Source organism: Phalacrocorax carbo, chromosome 16 (assembly GCF_963921805.1).
Source record: "Phalacrocorax carbo chromosome 16, bPhaCar2.1, whole genome shotgun sequence".
NCBI classification, from domain to species: domain Eukaryota; kingdom Metazoa; phylum Chordata; class Aves; order Suliformes; family Phalacrocoracidae; genus Phalacrocorax; species Phalacrocorax carbo.
In genome coordinates this window covers 11,949,171-11,974,730 of record NC_087528.1, presented here as the reverse complement: position 1 = coordinate 11,974,730, position 25,560 = coordinate 11,949,171, and the positions used below count along the sequence as shown (strand labels likewise).

Here is a 25,560-nt window from a genome sequence, read left to right as displayed (position 1 = left end):
CTCGACCCCCAACTCCTTCAGCTGGCATGAAAGAGATGTTAGTTTAGTCCAAGAACAGAAGCATCCACCCCTCCGAGGGAAGAAACACGAAAGCACGGATACACGAGGGAGCACCACAGCACTCCTGACAGCTTTAGGCGTCTGTATCGCAGGCAGTCGGTTTTCAGCCTTGGGCAGAAAGCAGCGAAGCAGCGTCTGACAGCCACTGCCAGCAATGACGCATCTTCCTGATTTACCTAAGATCTTCTGAGCAAAGCTAAAATTGGAAGTTTCAGTGGTTACCACCACCGCTCTGCCTCAAAAACACCAGAGGATCCGATGGGAACTTCAGCGGAGCAGCGATCAACGGCCCGAGTTATGAAGCTTATGAAACATTTCTATCCCACGACCAAAGAATGGCTTCTCTGCTGTCTTTGTGTTTTGGTGACATTAGTACATTCAGATGACTTTAGGCAGACAATATCTGCTGCTTTTAATGCCCAGCTGCTCTATTTAATCCCTGTTAAGACTGGTTTTCCCCTTCAAATTTCTTTAAACATTATATTGGGAGACTTGTTTAAAACATATTCCTTATAAAGGCTCCTGGCAACTCTGAAATGAGAGCATTTTTCTTAATCTTCCTACTAACTTCAGAGGATAAACTGTCCAGCTGCCACAACTGAACTGAGTGGACAATGTTCATGCGCTGGACGAGAAGCCAGGCCACAGAAGTCCCGAGGTCCCACGCCACTTCCCTCCGTCTTCTTTCAAACAAGGTTTCCTCACGTGCTCCGACAGATCAAGCGTCCCCGTGTCCTACACAACGGCCGAGCATCTTCAGTCCAACAGCCAGCAAATACTAATTCATATCTGCGAATCAAGGTCCTCTTAAGCAAGGAGATGATGTTGGCATCAAGCGCATCAAGCGCCCACCGGGACTTGAGGAGTAGAACAGAAAAAACCTCCTGGGTATTTTGTGCATGAAACTATTCCCCTTCCTACAGGGATGAGTCCTGCAGCTGGCTGACGGGGTCAGGTTCCCACCTGCGTTTTGCCTTTGCAGGTAAGAACGTTGATCATTCTTCAGTTCCACATCAAATACATAAAGGTTTTTGTGATAAAAATAAACATAACCACCTTTAAAAAGTATCAAACAGACAAAACTCCACACACATCCTAAAGGATCTAATTCAGCTTGTTTCAAGCTGAAAACAGTGCGAAGTAGAGCAAGCCTGGCACGTGCTCTCTTTAAAAGCTGTGTCTGTCCATCCCCATATTCATGTTTTTTCGCCATTATTCACGAAAACCCAAAGCCTTGTCTTTCAGCAGGGACAGAGGAACAATTATTACCTTCAGAATAAAACCACACAGACACACAGATATTCAAAACAGCCGCGGGGTGTCCCTGAGCTGTAGCCTCCCCACCACGAAGAGCAACGGAAGGCAGGGGAAGTTGAGGAACGACCAAGCGCAGCCGGGTGACGACGTATGTCCTACAGCAACCAGCGCGTCAGCGCGGCCGTTCTGAGCAAGGCCAGTGTGAGCTCCTCACGGGCCGGCACATCACCTCTCCTACAAGGGCAGCCCATTATAAGGACATGCCTCAGCCTTGAAAATTTTGCTGGAAATGCCATCGCAGTTGCACTGTGACTATTCAACAGAAAGTCGAGTGAGAAATTTGTCTTATGCTTATAATAAGGCAGGAAGATTTCTTTGAAATCAGCTTTGATTACTGTATTTCTGATTTATGTTTGCTTCTGAGGGGTGCAACCTTCCACCACTTAACGACACCTCTCGCGTCACTCTCTTCCCGTGTGAATTCCAGTTTGATATAGAGCCGGTGAGGAAGCATGCGGTGGCTTCGGGGTTTATTTCCATTTCAAAGATTTCCTTTATGCTAGGAAAAGAAACAGAAACGTGCCTCTTCAACACCTAACTGCAATGTGGGGAGACAGATCACGAGGTATTCCGTCCTGAGCGCTGACACGGGTCGGCGCAAAAGTCAACTAAAATATGCTGGTTTCCTTTCTCCGGCACCTCGCCTGAAAGATAAAAATCTGTTTGAAGTGTTAAGGGAAGGTGGAATTGGTCCCCGATGCAGATGTCCGTCTCTGCTTTCTGCGCCCCATCACACGAGTGGCTCCATGGCGAGGAAAACGATTGTACCTTCCACCAGTAGCACCCCAGAGGCACAGCAAGCCCCACAGACTCTCAAGTGCTGTGCTAGGAGAAGCCCCAGCAAACTTCTCCTTCCCATGGGCCGAGATGCAACAGACAGCACCCGACCGCTCTTCCTAAGAGAGGGGACCGTGCGCCTCACAGCCGCCCACCCCACCCCGGTCCTGCCACAGCTACACAGCAGCAGACTTGGATTTCAACAAACGGATGCTGAGCGAAGACCCTTCAGTCGCCCGGCCTGCCCTGGAGGGAAGCAATACGGAGCTCAAGAGGGAAAACCAATGATCAGGTTAAATCGGTTGTCTCTAGTTCTGGTCCAGCACAAGAAAACTTTGCAAACGAGTTTCAGAAAGCGGAGAACAGAACTGGAGGGGAAGGATTAGACAAGTCTCCGGAATGACAATGAGCTCAGGAAGAACGGGAGGTTACTAAGAGTCATTTACTAAAAGTCATTGTCAGTAACACAACACCCAGATGTGAAGAACCTCTCCTGTCGGTACTTTTCTACCTCCTTCATGCTCAACAGCGCTGAATATTCAACCTCCCTGCTTTAAGAGTAAGCACAAACCGCTGGGGATGAAGGTGCAGCCCTGTAACAAAGAGGAGGAATAAACTGACTTTACATACAAAGCTTCAGACCTTCCCTGACAAAAGTCCTGTGGTCTCCAACTATGAAAGTCATTTTCCCTTCATTGAAAACACACCACCCACATTACCCATAGCAAAACTATTACACTTCCTATTGTAACAAAGCATCAAATGGAGCTTTTCCATAAGAAGTGAGGTCACAACAGCTTAGCTAGCAGAAAGCACTACACTTAGGCTAAATAGGCTCTATTCAAGTTTAAGCACCACTACAATTACCTGTGATTAGTGAAGTACCATAAAACAGTGGGGAAACCCCAAGTGGTCAACACTGACCCCAGCTGCCACACAGATGCACCAGTACCAGTAAATGCCAAAATTCAGCCAAATTCTCACAAAAAATCCAGCCCAAATTCTCACAAGCTCTTTGATCATTAGCACAGGAATGTGTACCGTGCTACAGTCTTCTCTCTCTGTCCACAGGCTGGTGCTCTGAGACGCCTCGGTCCCAATAATAATTTTCAAGTAAAAATACTTATTTATAATGGGAACTATTACATAAAAAGTAGTCTATGTCCTCAGCTTGACCAGAAGGAAGCTTATCTGATCTTCTATTCATTTAAAATATCACGTTTCGGAAGGCCACCTTAGAGTTCAATTCACACTGCTAATTTTCTTTGGCAAAACCCCACGTTATCTACAAACATTGGTTGAAAACCCAATTACAGTAATGTGATACCCACACCCTGTTGCATAGCAACTGGATAACACAGGGATACGGAAAATGTCGATATTCCAAAATAACAGCAGGTAACAGAGCTGCTCCCTTACTGCAAGCACAGCGACTGCAGTGAGACGCCCAGGCGGCAGGCGGGAGCGCAAGAGGCAGGGAACAGCAAAATGAAGAGATCCCCCAGCTTGCCTGGGGCACTGTCCTGGACACCCCCAGCCTGGAAAGATCCTTCTCCCTGAGACACTGTCCCAGCCCGCAGCTCGTTCCTGCCGCACCTGCAGTGCCGACAGGCATCTCCTGCTTTCTCTCCACCTGGTGAGCCCTACCCCGGCCTCTGAACCCCAGACCACGGTGAGGTTCCACTTACCCCAGCAAGCCCAAGGCAAAGCTTGCCCAGGGAATCATTACCTGGAGAAACTAAGCGGATAAATGAACAGGACTCTATCAGAGCATCTTCAAGGAGATTTCAGAGGTCGAGGTCAGCCAAGCCAAGGTTTTCCTCAAGCTAAGGACCATCTCCAAGGCTAGCATCAGTCCCCTCCAGCACTGCATAGCTGTGCTACAGCAGAGATACTAGACCTCTGCAACACAACAGCAGTTAGAAGAGTTTCAACACAGTAAAGTAAATCATTCACAAGTTTCTTCTCGGAATCACCATTTTTTCCAGTAAAATTCTCTTGTATGCATAAAAAAACCCAACCCTATGACTAACAACCAGTAAGAAACAAAAATCATCTCTCCACCCCGAAAAGCAAGGCTTGGCCCTGCAGTCTTTGCGAAGGGAGGCACGGGGCGGCGACCGCCTCCCCCCGCGCTGCTGCAGGGCACCACAACCATGGGCATCGGCAAGGCGGTGCTCGCACAACGCTGTGGCTGGCTTTGTCAGCCGTAGCGGGTTGTCTTGTGTCGCTGTCCTCTCGAGTTCCAACATGGCACTATGAACACAAAGGTCACAGTTATAAAAGGAAAAAGAAAAAAAAAAAGGCATTTTAGGAGTTGATGCCAAATGTTATCTTATTTCTACACGGGGTCTGCCCAAAACAGACCAAACCCAACCTTCTCAAACCTCTGGCAGTACCTGAAACCAACACTCCTTTCAGCATTTCTGCTCAGTCCAAAGGGACACTGATGCTCCAGGTTCAATCAAGCGGCTGCTGGGAACTCTGGAGTCTCCAGTCCCCGGGTCAATCCATCAGGCATCCTACTTCAGACCCGGGAACCCCGTGGCCTCGCTGTCCCAGGGCCAAATTCATCACTTTATCACAGGCAAAGGTATCCCTTGAATTCCTACCCGGAGCTTGGAAAAATGCCGTCAGGCCCAGATGTTTCAGACTAAAGACTCTGGATTCAAACCAGCATTTTTCAGCAAAACTTCATTCTGTTAGAAAATTTCCAACAAAATTCTGAGATCAAACGCCACTGGAGTTATTTCAGAACAATGCGATGGACGTAGCCAAAAAGACATATTTGATAGTGCCCTTGCACTCTGACGCCAGCCGGTTTGTATTACGGTATCTTTTTTCAAGTCTGTGATTTACCCCCTTCACACTGAAGTGTTTCTTACAAAACTCTGTCAGGAGAGAATCAGGAGGAATCGTGTCTGCCTCCATGTCCAAGACCTGTAGTACCGTCATATTGGAGGATCGCTCCAGTTCTTGACGTCCAACAGCAAAAGCAGGGTCCTGGGAGCGACAAGATCATCGCATCCACACCCAGAGGTCATCAGACAGTAGAGAAGGACTAGAGTCGGGCAGCGAGGCAGAATATTTTTCACAATACATGGCACAAACGGGATAATACCTACACCATATCTGTTTTGGGATGCATGGGGAAAACCCACATTTTAATACGAGCATAACCTTTTTTTGACTTGCTGATGTAAGACTTATTCCACCCAAGCTTGCAAGGAAGTTACTTTATTGTTTCATTTATACCAATAATAATTACAGTACAATTATTTTGTGTGTTTTTAAGTGATCTCGGGATCCTGTAAGATATCAACTCCATTTTAAAAGCATCCCACGTCTATGTCACATTGATTATGTTTTTGACTGAAACGCAGCTTTGAGCAAACGACTGCTCCCACCCAGCTGGGCCGCACCGTGCGCACGCACACGAACGGGCAGCCGTGGCGCCGGCTCCGGTGTCTGAGCGTGGCCAAGTATTACCTGCCACTTCCAGGCTGGGCCTAAGAGCAGATTTTACAAATATCTACGCAGTATTTAAACAAGGAAGAGAGCCACGTTTCCCGTTCAAATCCTGCACAACAGAGCTCCATCTGCACGCAAGCACTTGGAGCAGCCAGCTTTATCCTGCTTTCTGTTCTTGCTATGGTCAGAGCATTGCAAGATGTTGCACTTCATTTTCGCGTTCTGAGAGGTGCTGATTACCAAAGCGATTCCATATGTTACATTTATTTATTGCAAAACAGATCAGCAAAGAACTGAAGCTGCCTGGCAACTGATAGATGTGCTAGTGTCTATCAATTTTCAATACAGATGCCACAAGGAGATCTGTGTTTCAGGGCTGCTCAGTAAAAGCGCAGGGCTGGAGCGGCCTCGGCACCGGTCTGGCGGGGATTTTCCCCAGCACCGCTGGGAGGAGATGGTACGAGCCTCCCCGCTGCGTCCATCCACGCTCTCACCTGCTGGGCACACCCTCCGAATGCTTTGCTACACATCACCTGCAGCCCCTCCAGGCTGCAGGAAGGGTTGCCCTGATCTCAACCCACCTCCAGCTCAGAACCTGAGCTCTCATAATTAACAGGATATCCTGCTCTGCCGCCTCACCTCAGCTCCAAAGCACTGCATCCAAACTGCTTTTCACACTACATCTCCCTGGCATTAAAGAAGGTCTGACATAGAAGAGGCTAAAATCCCTCCGTAAAACCCAGCTCCCACAAACCCTATAGGCATAACTCTGGCACTTAAACTTTCTTAAAATCTCAACATCCAACACTTCAAAACCGCACGGCAAGTCCGCCCGCAGCGCCGCACCTATGAACCCTGCCCGACGTCTTTGGGATCAACAAACGCTGCTGGATATTCTGAGTTGTGCTGGGCACCAGGCTGACACTGGCCAAGTCAGCACCGGCGATCTCGGGCACAGTAAGCCATAGTTACCAAAGGATGCTAACATAATGACCGGAGAAGCAATGTATTTTACTCAGCGTCTAGGGGAAGAGGAGAGAAACAGTGAGGAGAGTATCTTTGTGCAAAGACAGGAGGAGACACGAGCTGGAAGCACACATGGAGGTAATGGGAAAACCAGGAGAATCTGCTAGAGCGCGCTCACCAACCCGCTCGGTGGTGAGTAAATCCAGTTCAAAGCACTCTTTGGATTCCAGCAATACCTCACGATAATAACGTGCCCAGAAACATGGGTTTCTTATTCTCTCTTGTGTTGTAACCGTTCAGGTTTCGACCCTACAAGTTTTCTGGGAAATCTATTAAAAGCCTATTAAGCATCCAACAGCCCACTCACCGAAATCACCATGACGCAAGAGCATATGGTTCCTACCAAGCATGACTTTCTTTTAAGCCTGAGTGTCACCTTCTTTCCAACGATGCCTAGGCAAGCAAGTTATCAAGTGATGCGGGATGGAGCAGTCGCCTACTTCTTCCCCAATAAATCCTCAGAAAGTCCTCTGAAAAGGGGAAGGGACAGAGGAAGCACTGAAGATAGTGTCTTTTAAAGTATAAACTGAAGTATAAAGCCTCAAGCCGCTTTTCATTGCCACAAATAGCAATTATTTAAAATAAAACATTATTTTTAGCTTAAGTGGTGCTTAACGATTCGAGACTAAAATATTGCCCAGAGACAGGGATACGTCATCGTTTGAAAACGCTGGAGCTGACGCGTCCCGTTCACACTGAACACCAGCTTACGGGGAGCAGGAGCCAAAAACCAGAGGGACAGTACTCAGGGACAATGAGCCAGATAAACTACCTCCGCATTATCTGTGAGGGCAAAATAAATAAAATGATACAGAAGCTCCCGTAACAGTTTCTTAGATCCTCTAGCGAAGGCTGTTCTGCACGGGACAATTTATTTCCTGCCTGCCTTTTCTGCAAGCAGCATCTGTAAGGTCAGCACATGTAATTTCAGCTGCTCACCGACAGGTATGTGATTTACCAAAAAGGGGCTGTAAAGGAGAACAGGCTGGGTTTGTGCCTCTCTGCTTCTTTACGATGCATGACAGACAGCCACCCTAAGAAAGCAGGAAAGCAGGCTAGGAAAATAAAACCCCTCTCTATGGTCTCAATTTGAGATTTTTTTTCTTGAACAGGGGGAAAAGCTAAATTAACACGGAAAAAAATCATCAGAGTGTTGAAATATCTACAATTACAGCTAGGTTTTGTTTTCTTTTTAAACAGTTTAAATCAAATGGCTGAAGAAGCAGATGGGAAAAAAACCTCTCTTTTGCTAAAAGTTGAGGCTTATATCCCTATTAGAGCTTTCCAAAAGCCCTGCTAGAAAACTAAAGATGAGACTTAACAAACACGATGTTTAAGATCATAATTTGTATCAAGAAATCCTGAAAGGCTTACAAAAAAAAGTTAGAAACTCATTTTTCCTCCGCAGTAATTCCTCCAGCATTTCTGATCACCGTGAAGACAGATGAAGGAAGACAGCTTCCCCCCCTCCCCACCGCGGTGTGGGTGAGGTAGGGATTGACTAACTGTGGAAAAATCCACATAATTGAGAAGACAAATGTTGAACAGTTATTTTACGGCTTGAACTATTCAAGGAAAAATGCGAACCGTGCCAAGAGGCCAGACAGACTCATTGTGTATGTGTGCGAGTATGTAGGAGCCCAGTCAGATTTCAGAAGAGCAACGCTTTTATCCTCATCCAGGTTGTGCCTCGCTGGTTTATCTGTTTCTGTAAGCGCTGCGTCAAGCTGTACAAAAATACTGAAAGAAAAAGTATCATCTCCCAGTATTATGTGTACGCAGAGCATAGCAAAAATATACACACAGGCTCGGTAGCATGACCTGCTATTAAGGCCATTTGTTGCTTCCCACGAGAAGGCCCTATTTTCGGTTGCTTAAAATGATGAAAAACTTTAACGACTCAGGCTCAAGATTCCCAACTTGGATGTCTGCTTCCAGATGAATTTAAAAGGAAAAAAATAAAAAATTAAAGTTTCAGCCAAAATCCCTCAGCCAATTCAGAACAATGCTGGTTTTTTTTCATGTTAAGACTCTCCAGTGGCCTCAGGAGCTACAGTACCCCAATGCTTTCACATTAAGACACAGAGAAGTTAGAAGGAGATGGAAAAGGACCCAGAAGGGGAACTAGTTGAGCAAGAACACCGGAATACCAACGGGCAGTTTCAAAAGTGAGGATTAGACATTCAGAAGGGAAGATTAAAGATCAACTCAATAAAAGCAGCAGAAAGAGAAGTCTGAAGGAAGCCAAGCTGTAGAAGAGAGAGGAAACAAAAAGAGCTTGAGAAGGTCACAACAGAAAATCAGTTGTCTAGTCCATCTCCTGTTCTAACCGAGCTCAAGCTGTCAGGAACAATACACGTTCTTAAAGACGTCCCACGACGGGGACTTCCCAACCTCCTGACATGGGCCACTGACTGCTGTCGGAATGATTTTCCTGCTCCTTTTGACCTCAACCCAATCCCATTACCAAAAGCCTTCTCCCTCCCCTCTCAACCCAGCTTATTTCATTCAAGAAGCTCGTCTTCCCGACTCAGCCTTCTCTTCTTCAAGCTCAGCTACCCCAGCAGTTCGTCTTCCCTTGTGGGTCACGCCTCAGTGCTTTAAAGCATGCCTTTGCCCACCCTCTGGGCCCGCTCCCCACGTCCATGTTACCGTGAGGAGTTCTGGCCCAACCTGCACGCTGTCCCCTCCTCAGCGCCAAGTGTAACGAAGGATCGCATATTCTCCAAAAACACTGGCTTGTCCAGAGACTTTTCCGCAATATTATACTATCTGGGCGGGTTTAAGAGTTGACCCTATACACTGCAGAATCGGAGAATGGGTTGGGAGGGACCTTTAGAGCCCGTCAGGCCCAACCCCCTGCAGCGAGCAGGGACATCCCCAACTAGATCAGGTCGCTCAGAGCCCCGTCCAGCCTGGCCTGGGATGTCTCTAGGGCTGGGGCATCGACCACCTCTCGGGGCAACCTGGGCCAGGGTTTCACCACCCTCATCGTAACAAATTTCTTCCTTATATCCAATCTGAATCCACTTTCTTTTAGTTTAAAACTATTGTCCCATGTCCTGTCACAACAGGCCCTGCTAAAAAGTCTGTCCCTGTCTTTCTTATCAGCCCCCTTTAAGCCCTGGGAGGCCACAATAAGGTCTCCCCGCAGCCTTCTCCTCCCCAGGCTGCACAACCCCAGCTCTCCCAGCCCGGCCTCGCAGCAGAGGGGCTCCAGCCCCCGGAGCATTTCTGTGCCCCCTCTGGCCCCGCTCCAACAGCCCCGTGTCTGTCCTGTGCCGAGGGCCCCAAAGCTGGACACACCGCTCATCTTTAATTTAACCCGTACAGAAGAGTCACCCCTTGCATGTAGCCTGACTGAATTTCCCCCTCATTTGTCAAGATCATTTGGAGGAGTGCTAGTATTACTCCCAGTCCAGCTGCAGTCTTTCCCATTTCTGTAGTACATGGGAGTTGCACACGTACACCGTGTACTTCATCGTCCATGTCCTTAACAAAAATGCTGAACAGAACCAGTCAAACCTACACAGCCCAACTCAACACACCTTCTCTTCCAATTATGAGCCACCGATTCCTAATTTCTGAGTAGAATTATCCAATCAACATCACATCTATTGAAAATCATTCATTCAAACCCATGCTTCCACAGACTACTTACAAGAAAGTCCCAGGAAACAGCACCAAGGCCACTCTTAAGTCAAAATGACACCTAACTTTTTTCCCCTACTCATAAGGCTCTTCTGCAGAGGAAATCCAAACTCATTTGACAGAACCGACTCTTAAGAAGGACTTATGTGAGACCCACTGCAGACCTGTCATCTCATCAACACTTACAAATAGGTTGTTTTGTTGTACCAGAGTTCTCCCAGCAGAGTTTGACTGTTACAAACCCATCCCACCAGAGCCTGAAAGGCAGCACAAAGATGCTTACTCCTTACTCTTACCTCTGCTGTCAGCAACCATCCGTGAAGCCCACAGGCAAGATATCTCACCTCTCTCATGCTGCTCCACATCATCCAACACTAGTAAAATTACCCTGTCAGCCTCCGTTGCAGAGGTCCCTGCGTAGGTGTTACCTGGCTGCTGACCCAGGCTTGGAGGCAGATCCCTACTGCAGTGGCTTCCCTGGTTTTTCAGTTTTCTTTTTAAGAATACCAGGAAATTTTACAGAGAAATAAACACTGGAAACACTGAAGCAGCAAAGTCATGTACTTAAAAGGTTAGGAAATGCTATAAATAATACTATTTTGTGTAGATGTATTTTTTCAATCCATTGCAAACTCAGTGGAACCTTGGTTTTCATGACACAGCTCCTTCAGGAGGCAGCACCGGCAGGGCTCACTTCCTTGACAGACACCGAATATTGCGTTTTACCCCCACCATCCAGCACAAGGCAGCATTCCTTATGGACTGCACACAACTGCAACCACTCCGAAGAGTTGGAAGGTCTGGGAGGAAGCTTTTATCGATGGCCCTCCTGGCAGTAAGTACAAGTGTATTTTGATTTTGACAGCTTCCCTGGGAGATGAAACACTATCATCCCCAAGTCAGAAGGAAAAATAAGAAAATTAATAGTTAAGGTTTATTTTGGATGTTCCGGAACAGAGGGTTTGAACCTCTTTCTGAAAAGCCACATATAAACCAAACTTTATCTACGCTTCCAAAGAGTACTCCTTATTCCCCCATACTTCATGGGGGATGGACAAGATGATCTTTAAAGGTCCCTTCCAACCCAAACCGTCCCATGATTCATTACACGCAGAGCAGAGCCAGCACCAATTTGTGTTAAGTGCCAACGCTCAAAACCTCTGCAGACCAGACCCTACTGTGATGCCAAGTCACACACAGAGAAGGGAATCACTTCTGAAAAAGCTTGGCTGAGATGGGTTAACCACCATCACATGGAGCTCCTGGGCAAGAGCAGAGATAATTCTATGCTCTAAGGCAACATTTATCTGTTGCTGCCACCACAAAAACCTCTTACAACCCTTGCCTTACTCACTAAACATTTTCCCACACCTGGAAGAAATGAGGCAGAGACCTTACAAAGAGTTTTTGTCACCACGTACACTCAACGCAACCCCAGAAGAGCTCACGTCCTATGCACAAATGAGGCAGGACCTGCAGAAAACAGTGTGCAATTGTCTCAAGCCTAGAAATACACACAACAAGCGCCACCCAACCTCGCTTTGGGCATTCCCCAACTTCTGAGCATTCGTATTGAGACAAAGTATTCCACTATTTCGATCACTCATGACAAAAAGCAGTGCTTTAACATGGGTGTTAACTTTTCCCCTAAGAAGGGTCAACTCCAACTAAACAGCACGCGACAGACAGAACGTTTCCCCAATAAAACCGAAGTCGTTTCTATTCCGTACAATAAGCTCAGCAAGCAAAACAAAAATCTGTCTGCATAGTATGAGGTCAGTCAGGCTATGGATGGTTGTTTTACACCCGAATATCAAAAACATATGCTTCTCTAGAGAGGTTTTTAGAAAACTTGAACCCGCTGGTGCTCAGCATTTCTCAGGGAGCGCTGACCGCCTTCAAATCCCAGCAACCAGAGGGCTTGAGCCATCCCGAAAGGGGGTCAAAGCGTGCGGGACTGTAACTCTATGATGAAAACACATACTGTTTAGACAAGATGATGAACATTTTTTAAAATTTAAAATTTAATCTTTAATCATTTTTTTATTTACAAACTAATCCTAACAATGAGGTAATATATCCACGGCCCCATTGGTTTTAGTCTCATAACTCAAACATATTCCATGCACAACGCTAATTAGTTTGTATTATAGCAAAAATGTTCTTAATAAACAGAAATGTGAAACGACTTCAGGGTTCCTTTTTCATTATGCAATAGCCACGTATAACAATCTTTAGGAGAAGCACTTTACCGTACGTATGCCCCCTGGGCTCTCTGCACCAGAAGAGATGGGCTTGTGGCTGAACACTGCCCTAGCAGAGATGAAGCGCATCCCCGCTGCGCTACAATTTCTGGTGTTGCTTTCAGCAAGCCTCTGCACCACCAGGGATACCTCCACTCACAAGAATACTCCTCTGTGTGTGCAGAGCAACAGCTAGAACAGGGCGCCGGTCTCAGGTGGAGCCTCTAAATTGCAGTTTGACGGGAGCGTGTCAGGCCAACAAAAATCACGTACCAGGCACGGCCCAGGCTTTGACCGTTGAGCTGGCACCAAACGAAAGGCTGAGGCGAGTTCACCTCGGAGGCTTGCGTGCCACCCGCTGAGCGGAGGTGACACGGCAACCTTGATTTGCAAAGCTGTTAAAATAAAATACACAATGCTTCAATTTTTGGTTGGTTTTAGAAATTTGGTTTTGACAAGAAATTTAAAATGTTACATAACCGTGTAATTAAGGCATCATTATGACAGATCGTTTACTTAGAATGAGCCATTTTGGCTAAAATGTGCTGGATATTCACTCTGCGTACAGCATGCTCTTGACCAGTGAAAGGACGTCACAGTGGTCTGGCTTTGCAGATTATCTATTTACGAACATATTTATGCTCTGACATAAATTCTAAAGGAGTCGGAAACAACAGACTCCATCCTCCACGGCACATACCAAACGGCGAGCAACATGGTAAAAATGCCAAACACTACGAATTTTGCAAGCTACCGATATTTACCATCCGTCACCGAGTACTATATTCTCATGCAAGCACGCCACAATGAGAAAACAACGTCTCTATAAGGGTAAAACAAACAGCATTCAGAATTTCTGAAAGCATTCTTCCAAAATTATTGCACTAGATTAGATTGCCTCATCAACAGGGCCAGAGGCCATTTACACTATTTTCTTTCTTGCTTCTTTTTTTTTTTTTATGTAACAGATGAAAGGATTACAGAAAGTTTTCTGGGGCCAAATTTGGAATTAACGATGGGAAAATTCTTTTGCTAATCCCCCATCTCTCCCACTGCTAGCAGACTCCTGAGGCTGGAAAAAACCAACATCTCCTGGTACCCTGCTTCCACTTTGCCCATCAGTGCAAAATTCTATGCTCAGGAGGTTTGAAAAGGTCCGTTGGCTTCGGGCAGAACCACAATATCTGAAGGACAGAGCTATCTGAGTAAAAGGACTGAAAATCTGAGTAAAGAAAAACATGAGACTCCAATTAAAACTTGGCCACGTCACAACCAAATCAAAGGATAGGACTCATCGGCTCAGGGCAGCCTGAGCCCTCTGCCAAGCAGCCACCTCCGTCGGAGCCCAGGCTCGCTTTAGGATTGATTAGCTGGGAAAAATGGGCTTTTCCAGGACCCTGTGCCGTGCCCTTCCCCGAGGAGGACGTGGCAGGCAGGCTGCAGGCATCACACCCGAGCGACCCCTGCCCGTGTCCGCTCACCACGGAGGAAGCCGAAAGATGGGTGCGGCAGGGACGTGGAGCTAAACGAGGCTGGCGTCGTCCAGCCTGCCCAAAGAGAAGGACCAGCTCTTCTGGAGAGCACAGCAACACCACGGCCGGGCCCGTCTGCAGGATGCCCTCTTACAAACCTCAAGCATTACTCCTCGGCACTGCCTGTCAGCCCACCAGCGAAGCAAAAATAGATACTGCCAAGTAACTACCCTTCTAAAAGCGAAAGTTTAATCATTTTTCAGTCATTTCACAAACACAAAAGAATTTACACATACCAACTCTACTCAAGAAGTAAACTTTGCATAATTAATTGGGATGCCTACAATACTTGTGCATCTGCAAATGCACAGCTACACCAACTGGCACTCAAGGGAAAGTGCCTTGGGCCACCTCGAAGAGCTGGGAAGTGCAAATATCGCAACTGAGCAGAGAGCCCAAGCTGCTAGGGAAGGAGAAAAGCAGGCCTGAGTAACAAGCTCTCTGGAAAATAAGTACAGCTACCCAGCTCCCTGAAGTCCGTTTCATTAACTTTCAGACATTATCAAGTACTACTGAATTAAGCCATGTTTTATCATAACGCCAGAACAAGCGACAGGCACCTAATTAGTTGCAGAAGGCGGGGATGTCCAAAGCACGTCAGCGAAGTGGAAGTCAGGCTTCCTGCAGAAACGGGCAATTTGATGGAAAATTTGACTCGACTAAAAAGAAATATTGATGCAGCACTTAATGAAGATGAACTTCCCCTGCCTCCCCACAATACAGACGATGCCATTATCACTCAGCACTGGGAAGGAAAGAGACTCCAAGTCAGGGGAAATTACAGGGCAGTTATCCTCATCAACCTGACTGCGTAAGAGTGACACGAGATTGGCAGAGCGCCTGAGAAGTCTGTAGATAGTTAAGCACGGGGCACAAAATAAGATGCGTAAAGGGAGAGTAGCCCCTGGAAAACTCTGCTAGGGATTTCAGCTTTCCCAGTGTGCCAGCAGCAACGAAATGCCTGACCATATCCCCTCGCATCTGCAAAAAAACAAAGGGGGGATTGCATACAGTCAGAGAAAAGACGGGCGTTCCACTTGCTCAGCAGCGATGGAGCCAAGGGCCGAGTGATCCGGTCCCCATCTGTAAGAGTCAGGCTATTTCCCACCTTTTTCAGGCTGCTTAAAGATCTACAAACGACACGCTCTACGTGGCTGGCAGGTTTTGTTCTCGTGATTCTAGGACAGCAAGAAGCAGAGGCAACTCGGCGTTTTCTCTTCCCCCAGGACCTGGCCTGCAGTCAGCAACAGGCAACCCTCACTGCTATTTACTCTGGGCGCTCGGGGAAGTTTCCGCCTTTTGAGAAAGAGTTGCCTGTAGCTCTAAAATAGAGCTCACATGAAAAATCAAGAGTTTTGCTCGAGGCTTTGTAACTGTAAGACAAACAAAACTGGCATTATCTGCATTATTCGTGAAAAGGAGTAAATGCATTCCCAATTTCACAGATGTTTCAAGGTTTCGTTGGTAGAAAAAGTCTGGCGTGGTCACGCAGAAATGCGATGGTACAATACACAGTACCTTCAGGGTCCCCAAAACATAAGGATTTGGGGAACTTTCCCCTACCCCCAGCAGTGGGAAATGGGACACAGATCATATATTTTCCTGATGAGAAACCAAGGTTTCACAGAGAATTAGTAAACATGCTCGTGCTTCCCACCTGTTTTCTATTTAGAGCAGAAAAAAAAAGCAATTAATATGACTTTTAAAACAACGCTTAATAGAAGAAACTTAGGAAACTGAGATTTCTAATTGAAAATTTCTTTACTCACATGAGGCAGAGGATCAAAATATGACAAGACCACTAAGCATAGTTTCTCCCAGCTGCACAAACCATTTCTTAACAAGCTTAAGATTAATAAACAAAGACATATTCTAGACATTTCATATCCTTCCTGGATTTAGCCATGTATGCAAGGCAAACATGAGAAAGCCCTCCTCTTACTCTGCTCTCAGCTGGAACGGAGCTCCCAAGCAGTACTTCATGTTACAGGATTGTTAATACGGGAACTCCCTCACCCTGAGCAGACACGCAGAGAAATACAAGGGGAAAAAAAAAATACAGGTCCAGGAAGAAGCTGATTTAAGCGTATCATTTATTAGCAAGTAAAAGGACATTTACCTTCTCAGTGGTTAAGCACAACACAACCCAAGGATAAACCATATGGCTCAAGCCTTTGTGCAAGGGAGAAAGCTGGCAGGGTTCCACGGCTCTAATTGAACTATTACCATATTGTAAGAAATGAAAAAGTCAAAGAGACTGGAGGATCTGCTCTCCTAGGGACAGTTTATGTCATGCGAACAATTAAGTGAGTAACAAAGCATATTTAACAGGAGAGCAATTCCACCAGTTGGATACCGGCTCGTTTTAAAGAAAATAGGTACTCTTCTAGTTCAATATTGCAGTTAATTTGATCCTACGTTCAACGCCATGAAACCTTCAAAATCCAAACCATTTGCAGCAAACAATACAACCCGTCGCCTTTAATCACTAGCTTAAGACTTTTCCATTTAGTTAATAAAGACACAGAATAAGAACGCTGACGTGAAACCCAGCAACACGTAAGAGCTTACCAAAAAACCTGTCATCAAACTGAAAAATGCAAAAGATCGAGTACAAAATTGATTTTGTGCTATGTACAAATAATCACCGGTCTCTTCTTTCCAAAGGCAGGCTTGATAAAAACACACCGAGCGTTACACGTTGCGCACGCACAGCAGGGGGTGTGGTGAAACACGGTAAAACAACCGGTCACGAACAGATAGAATCTGCAGTGGTTATTTGTACCTTTGCAGTACAGTCTGGTTACTTCGTGGGCAAAAAGGAGCGCTTTTTGTGTAAGTTGTATGAGGAGTGGAAAAAAAAAAATCACTACCTTACAAAAAAATGAAGCAAAATTAATCTCGTTCTTACCATTCTGTTCATCCAGCTCATTCCCGATTTCCTGCCCCATTTGCTTTTGCCGGGATATGATTGAAGAAAGAGCATCGAGTCCAGCATCTTGCTCTGCAGCAGGAAAAAATACATAAAATTACAGGGAAAAAACAGCGGATATGCCAGGCTATGTACCATAAAAGATGGAGAAGTGAAGAAAAATATTTACTCTGCGCTTGAAGAGTTACAATGTATTAAGAAAAATACATAAACACAACATGAAAATGAATCCTTATGGCAAAAGCACTCTTAAAATAATGTGAACGATGGGTAATTAATTTGTCTGCTCTGGCTGGGACATTTAGCTGAGGGTCCCCCCCCCCCACCCCCAAAAAAAATCCAGGAATTCAACATTCAGCTGTTACTCAATCATAAATGCAGGAGATTTTCTGGCATGTACATAGAGGTCCCTGATTAGCCTTTTTAAATTTTCCAAGAAGCTTTTAACACGAATAAAAGACAAACAGGTGATGCAAACACCAAAGAATTCAAATAGATTTTTAAACCGCAAGAGGACACAGAGTGCGTGGAAGAGAGCCTGAGACAGAGGGGAGGCAGGGCGGGCTGCTGATGTTAGACACGTTCCCAGCAGCTCTGCAGACACTCCTTTATTAAGATCATATCACCTCCGCTATTCCAGTTTGCGGGTACCGCGCAGTCCTTTAAGCACCTTAACCAAAACGTGCAGCTCTCCTTGTCCCGCGTCGCCAAGGGGCAGAACAAGAGGAGGTGCTGGAGCCTGGACTGTCAGTGGTCTGACAAACCGCAAAGCAGCGACGCTGCACAGAGCGGGACGGCCCCGCGGCTGCGCTCCGGGAGCCGGAGATCGACCGGACGGCCAGAACCCCCTTCCCTTCAACGGGGTGAAGGTCTGGCCCCCGATACCTCTTTCAGCCTCCCCAAGGGATACCTATGGTGTCGTCAAAAAACAGAGCTTGGGGCTTCTGCTGGATGATCCAAACCGAGTTCATGCCACTTTCCTGAACTGCAGCTACCAATGCTGTTCCACGTGCAGACGGAAGCGGGCCTTACCTGGAGACTCATTTCATCTGATCGCTTCCAATCCATAACTGCACAGAAATTACCTCATTTACCACCCGATGTCCTCAGGCTGAGGTTCTCCAACACTTCCAAAGTTGGAGATTCCTTATGGTTGCTGAGGGCCAAACTCTAAAGACCCTTTTAAGGTTAGTTAATTCCTACCTCGTTCCAGTTTAACAGTCCCTCTAATGCACCCCAGGCCAGAGCCCAGCAGTAACACCACTACACTCAGGGCAACTAATGAGATCTCCACTGCAAACCAAAACCATGAATGGGGTCAAAATCAGGGATGCCCTGTAAGGTCTTTGAGAGTTTGATTTAAGAAGATGCTTCCAAGTCCAGAATATTGCAAGCGTGATACTGCTCCTGCAAACACGTAAAACAACCACCTGGAACTATTATGTTTGACATCTGCAGATAACAAAGCTTCAGCACAGGTTATTGCATTGACTTGCTAACACAGGCACCTCTCAGAGTCCGAGCGATGCTTACAAAAAGCAGAAAGACTCTTGTACCTTCTATGATCCTTCGCTGCTGCTGCCTGAGATCGTCAAAGCCAAGCCCTCTGGTTTCCTCAGATTCTTCCAAGAGCCACGGGTTGGTGACACCTCGTTTGACCCCTCCCGTCATTAGGCTAGATCTGAAAATAACTTCAGTAAATAATTTTCAACACAACACCCACTCATCGTATACTTTCTGCTTGCAAGGCTGGCTGACAGAGACACAAGCGCTATTTGTCGCACTCCACGTGATTCTCTGCAATCAAAGAGGAAATTAGCCAAGAATCCGGCGATCTCCGATAACAAATACATCTCGCAGGCTCCATAACACTGCCTAGAAGCGGTGAAGCGGGGAGAGAAATTAAGCTACACGGTGAAGCGTGTACCATACGTTATATAACACATCCACACTAAATACCGGCTCCGTGCAGAACACGCGGCGTTCAGAGCTGCTGCAAAAAGAACGGGGTTACTGGGAATGCACAGGCTCGTCGTGTATTTGCTGTGCGATCAAAACGCGTATTTATAAAAACACTGAGGTACAGTCCGAAAGCCTCCCACGGTAAAAGGACCAACACATTAATACGGATGCAAATCGGATGAGATTTCTGATTTTCTGCAATCCTGACCAAACCTAAACAGGAACATTTCTGCGTTTCAGAAACCGTGGATGGAAGTTCCCCAGTTACTCTCCTGCAGTCCCTAGTCTGGCATCGACACGAACAAGAAGCCAGGCACACACACTCTTTAACGAAAGACTAATCGAGTTACGGGTTTTCCTTTAAAAGAATTATGACTTGAGGCTGTTCATGTTACAGACACTTCCCTGGTTACAACGGAAAACAAGTTTTTTGCATCCAAGGCACATAAATTCAAGCAGTAAAATGAAATGCCACTTAAATATTTTTCTCGATACCAGATTTTTGGTTTCTGCCTTTCAGCTTTTCATTGGTTTCTCCTACAAGAAAAGCATTGCAGGACAGACCGGGAGCTACCTGAACCCGAAACTGCAGCTCAGATCTGGGGTAAGAGTCATCGCAGGATCGGCTCCCCAAGAGCAGCGTGGAAGTAAGAGTTCCTGCTTTGCTTTCTTTAAACTCCATATTCTATTCTCATTTTTCCCCCAAAAGCACTCTCACAAACAAAACAAGAACAGAGAGCATTTTTAGGATCTCTCAAATTCTCAAAAATTTTTAATTACATTAAGACCTAGGTTTTTTTAATTTTTTTTTTTTTTTTTTTTTTCACTTGGGTCCAGGTCCCTTCTCTGCGAGGTATCCTGCAACGCTGCGGGGCACACACGCAGGCTCAACATTTTGTGGTCCAAACCCTGTATCAGAAGAAGTTAACTCTGCACAAGTGCCAGCCAGCAGAGCTCAGAGGAGTTAACGCACCCGGCCGATACGGGTCCGGCTCCACCGAGGAATGACCCAAGTCTTACAGCAAGGGTATTCAAGCAAAACCCAGAACTCATGTCTAGCAGTTCCTTGAGGAATTATGGTGAACTAGAGACATCTCCTGGCCGGGAGATGAACCAGCGCTGCTGAACAGTAACTCACCTCCACCGCGCGAGCTTTGGGCCATCCATAAGCCACAGGCACATACGCCCTCGTCTGTGCGCCGCACACTACGCGCTTTGTATCGCGTTCCCAGCCAAATTCGAGAAGACCTAACTTCTTCTCACTTACAATTTTAATATACTCATTCAGCTTCACCTCGAGGTAATGGATTTGTCAGAATATAAAAAAAAACCCACAACTTTTCTTGCTACAGGACTAAGTGTTTATGGTAAATCACATCCCCTCACTTCACCGCCCTGATGATGCTGGAACACCGCTCCAGAGCGGAACCCGGCCTGCCCCGCTGTGCCAACGACCAGCTGGCCCTCGCGGGCAGCCGCTGGGAGAGAGGAGCTGGCATTCTTCTGCACCGCCATTAACTTGTATTTATCGAGGCAGGGAATCAGGCTTGATTAGACAAAGATACACCTGAAACAGTTTTACGCATTACCTAGCTTTCTTCATCGCTTTGGGGGATTAAACACACTCTCATATCTTCCAGCCTCCCAAGGACCGCTACCAGTCTCACAAATCTAAACGCAATGCAAGCGTTAGCTTCTGAAGATGCCAAGATCGTTACAGCTCACCCAGTTCAGCAGCTCAATTAGCAAGCACGCAAAGCCTAGGGTTAACCACATTTGACAAAATTACTTAAGTAAAGCAAACGGAACGTAAAGCGCTCTGCTTGCTAGAAAGAGCACAACCGTTTCTGCCTGTGAAAAAAAAAAAAGCCAAGGCAAGCAAATTTGAAATAATTTGCACCGCTCGCTCTCTCCCTCCCCCTAATAATCTGCCCTATTCTTGTAGGCTGGGTCATGACAACTGGTCTGCTCGTTACAATAATCTTTTTGACATGTTTGGTAACTACCTTCCCACACAACACAGCATAACTTCCTACTTCCTCTGATCTTACCATGTTTCGCTTTGGTGGTGTGAAGATTAAAGCTTATCCAATTAGCCACCCACCGCCTCCGCCAAGTTAATCACGTAAATCTTTGAAACCGTCACAGAGCAGTGGAGTGTGTGGATAGCTTTTGATTACAGGAGCAGATTTAACTAATTACGAGGCTTAGCAATGCGCCCAAGTATAAAAGGTGATGGGGTTTAAAATCAGGGAGCTATGTCACTGCTTAACAAGGGAGGGCTTATCTTCCCGAAGGCTTTGTTTCACTGATAATTCTTATAAAACTCCCCAAGTAACTTAGATTAGTCAACCAGCACTTACTTTAGACCAAGGCCACACATCAAGGCTTACGGCTTTAGAAGACTGATCAGCAAGACTGAATTTTAAACAAAACCTGGGTCATCTGACAATTGGTTGGATGATCACTTGAACATTCCCTTAACGATACAGTCGTGCAGTGGGGCTCTTCGAAGCGCCCAGAGCACCTTAGGTTGGCTCCTCAGGTCAACCTCCAAGGCGATGGTGAAGAGGCGGGGGTATTCTCTCACTTACAATTTAATTGCTCACACTGGCGGGCTGTGTATTTTAGGAAGCTCCAAGCTAGTAAATAAAACAAGTGTAATTTTAACACACCAAAGCGCTCGCCTCCTCCAAAATATCCAGGAGAAGCCACATGAGCACAAGCACTTCCAAACCCGCTCCAGGCACCTTCCCAGGCTGGGACTTCCCCACAAGAACCGCTCCCGACGGGAAGCCTACAGAAGGGGCAGCATTCCCTGCTGCTGGCGGGGGCCTCCCCAGCTCCACCGGGGCAAGGACCAAGATCAGCATACCTCACGCTACAGGAAATGCTGCATTGCTCTTGCCACCGCTTACCCGCCGTTCGGTTAACTGGTCCCACTGGCTTCAGTGACTGGAAGCTGCACAACGCAGCTGCCACATGGGATGCTGGACAGCCCATATGCAGAACACAGCTACTCTCCCGGATCCCTCCAGGGTCACTAATTCCTGCCCACAACATCGGCACGGCAGCTCCGCACCACAGAAGCGGCAGCTCCCAACCACCTCGTGCTCTTACGGGACAGCAGGTACCCGCGGAGCAGCGGCACAAAGCAACACGCTGGAAGCGTCTGCACAGTGGCACGGTTATCTTGGTGTAACACATCCACTCGAAAGGCTGAGTGTCTGGGTGGTGGCGTTGTGGCAAGAAACCATTAGAGGCCATACTCCTACACCCGGGCAAGCGTCCCCAGGGAAGGTCACCTTTATAACGACGTTTACACTCACGTTTTATTTCACAGCAGTCTCACTCTCCTATGCAAACCCTCAAAATATATATCACAATAACATTTCCACTAATCTTGCTATGCAACATTACCATCTTCTTTCTATGCCATCCCCTACTTTCTATGCAAGACTGGACATTGCACAGTACTAAATATATTATAAAACAGCTTGCTTAGTCCTCATCGAAACAGCCTCACCTCTACAGCCCACTTGCACTCCTCAGGAGCGAGAGAATTTTAAGAAAGAAGAATTCTTTCTAGAAAGAAGCTGCATCTTGTAGATTTACATCCAGAGGAAAGGTAAAGGGACAAATCTACTCCCATGAGACTGTTTGTCCTTTTCACAACGTGATCAACAACTCCGCCACCTGCAGCTTGCGTCTCCGCACCCGAGGCGATGGGCTCCCTCCTCGGTGCCATTCACAGGGCTACTTTCGGGCCAAGCTGCAGCACTAAGCTCATGCCTGAACCTTCCACGCGGCGGCTGAAGCCTGCCTGACCACAAGCGACAGGACCACGAGCCTCCGAGCAGGTCTCAGCTCGGCATTTGTTCTCACGACAGCCCCAGCATGCCCACGCCAGAGTAACAGTGACACTGCTGGTACAGAAACAGCCTTGGGCAGGAAACTTCTGGTAGTCTTGAGCAAACTTAGGAGGCAAAATCTAAAGCACAGAGCTCAGCCTCGAAAGCTGCCCTACTACCAATGTTTTTTCCTGAGGCTAACAAGCATAAGCTTTAATAACAGGCACGCAGGCACAACCTGAAGCACAATGCTTGAAATTACAGGGTTTGACTTATTTTTCTCTGTTGTGCTTAAACATCCATTCTCTGCTATTCCTTATAAATGCAATTCTATTCAGTTTTCTCATAACTACATGCCTGAGCTCAGCGAGGTCCTTAAGGAACCTCTGGTATGCTCTGAAAGAATAGAGATGCAAACTGTCCCTGCAACACAGATCAAACCGAGGAGACTTCACTGTCTTGCTGGAATCTTTTTTGGGTGGGCACAACAACCCTCGGGTTTTAACAGGCGCTGTACCCGCCGCTTGCCTGAGGACACTCACATCTGCACACACCGTAACCGCCAGAGTGCCCCAGGTGACAAGTGGTACAACAGGAGAGGACCCAAGCACAGAGACACAGTTTTGTGGATGAGGAGGGTGTTGTCTCAATTACCACCATGTTGGCTCGTGACTACACGGCCAAAGACACGTTAATCCTGCCCCACCCCCTGGGTTCGATCTCATGACTCAAGCCTCAGACAGTCTTGGGTTTCTGGGTGGACAATTCACCTCTTCTTCCACCCTTTCCATCGATCTCCTGAACCCAAGGCTAATTGCATCCGACGTCAGAACGCCATAGCTGCAGCCGAGAGGGCGTCCCACAGTAACTGGAGGGGAGGAAGGAAAGCAGGAAGGAGTTGTAAAGGCACCTGAACAACTATTTTTACTCTTATTTTCCCAAGAGCATTTGCTCCTCCATAAGCAGCAGCCAGATTCACAAAAGCATTTAAGCACCTAATGGCTTATTGATTAAAGTTGGGCACTCGATGCTATTTGGCATTAGGCAAAATGCCTGTCTGGAATAAGGCTGAAATGCCTTATAAGATATTAGGAAAAACGTCTTCACCTCAAGAGCGGTCGGGCCCTGGCACAGGCTGCCCAGACAGGTGGGGGAGTCACCGTCCCTGGGGGTGTCCAAAAACCATGTAGACGTGGCACTTCAGGGCATGGTTTAGGAGGCCTGGGGGTGTTGGGTTGGCCGTTGGAGTTGATGATCCGAGAGGCCTTTTCCAACCTTAATGGTTCCATGATTCTATTCTATGATCTGACAGAAAAGTATTTAAGCAGAAAAAATGTTAATCCACATTAAAAAAAAAAATGGACTCTTCTAAAAGTTATCGAGGGTAGCTATTACTTAAGGTGTTTTGTGTCCCACAGCTATCAAGTTTTCTATATTTTTGAGAAATTCAAAGAGAAACCAAGACAGGCATGCTGAAGTACACACAATTAGTTTATTCACTGGTGATCGATACATACTTCTCCGTACTGCCTGCCTAGTCAGGCAGGAGGGGGGATATTCGTGATTCTTTTGCCTCCATAAATGTTTAGAGACTCACAAAATTTTGGTATTGTGATTTTCAGGAATTCAACATTTCTAGTTGTGTTTTTCACTTCTGGCTTTCAAATTGTGTGAAACTGTGGCCATTTCTACTCCATCAAAGTCTCTGTTCGAATAACCTGCCCCGGGCTCTCTCCAAGGAGAAAAGAGGGGAGAAGATACTGAAATAACCTATTGAAAACCAATTAAAGAAAATTTAACTGACCCTGCTCAGAGTCATGTAAACAGCACAACCTTTCCCCTGGAAAATTCCAGTTGCATCTTAATTAAGGCCGACAACGCCGGAAGGTGAACTAATGCTATACCAAAGTAATGTAGCGCCCGCCCTCTGTTCTGGCCCAAGTTGTCAGTTAGGATAAATACCAAGAGCATTAAGGCCACTGTACTTCACAATCAGAAATAGCTTTACAGCAGTTTCAAAGGATGTAAAACTCACTGAATGGTGACCAAATATAAACGAAGATTAATTCTACTAAACCTTCACAGTTACAGGCCGTGGGGACAATAAATATGTGATCAGTGGTGCAAGAAGGTTAATGAAAGGAATGACTGCTGGAAAGGAAAAGACTTCTGAAAATGTGTGCTGTCACATCAGAGGTGGATTAGATACGGAAAACCAATACAAAACCAGAGAAAAGTGTCACTGCTGGAACTTAATCAAACAACATGCGCTGATTTTTCTAATGCAGTGGGAAAAGCTGACTTTCAGACTTCAGACACGCTGAGGAGTGGCCTTTGCCACCTACTGAAATCCAAAGCAGGCTGTTCCAGAAGTCTGCAACAATTTGAGAGAAACCCAGTGCTGTGACTAGCAGCTTAACCCTTGCAGAAACCGCCACCTTCTGTCCCCCCAAGCGGTACGGCAGGCAGGGGAGGCAAGCTCCTTCCCTACCGACCGGCGGGCCAGGCTCGGGCAAGAGAGGGGTTTGACTCACTGGCACCAGATTCAGGCCCTGGCTGGGTCTCTGCCCGCACCGCTGAAAACAAGACCTACAAGGGAGAATATGGAAGGGGTGTGAATTCACCAGGCAGAGAATAGTTGGCATAGTTTTATCCATTTTTAATTACAGAAGTTAAGAGACCTATAAAACTTCAAGCCTTGCAACACCAACAAATAAATACTGTCTCTGATGTTATCT

The 25,560-nt window shown here is 46.6% G+C and overlaps 1 protein-coding gene across 2 annotated transcripts in view; it reads right to left on the bottom strand.

Moving 5' to 3' along the window:
- STX8 (syntaxin 8) overlaps positions 1 to 25,560 on the bottom strand; it is a 107,877-nt gene that overhangs the window by 73,033 nt on the left and 9,284 nt on the right. For both annotated transcript variants that reach the window (XM_064466954.1, XM_064466956.1), the window contains exons 5-6: positions 18,566 to 18,690; positions 16,989 to 17,081 (exon numbers count right to left, since the gene is read on the bottom strand). In XM_064466954.1, coding sequence (XP_064323024.1) covers positions 16,989 to 17,081; positions 18,566 to 18,690 — 218 coding nt within the window. The remainder of the gene's footprint in view (positions 1 to 16,988; positions 17,082 to 18,565; positions 18,691 to 25,560) is intronic.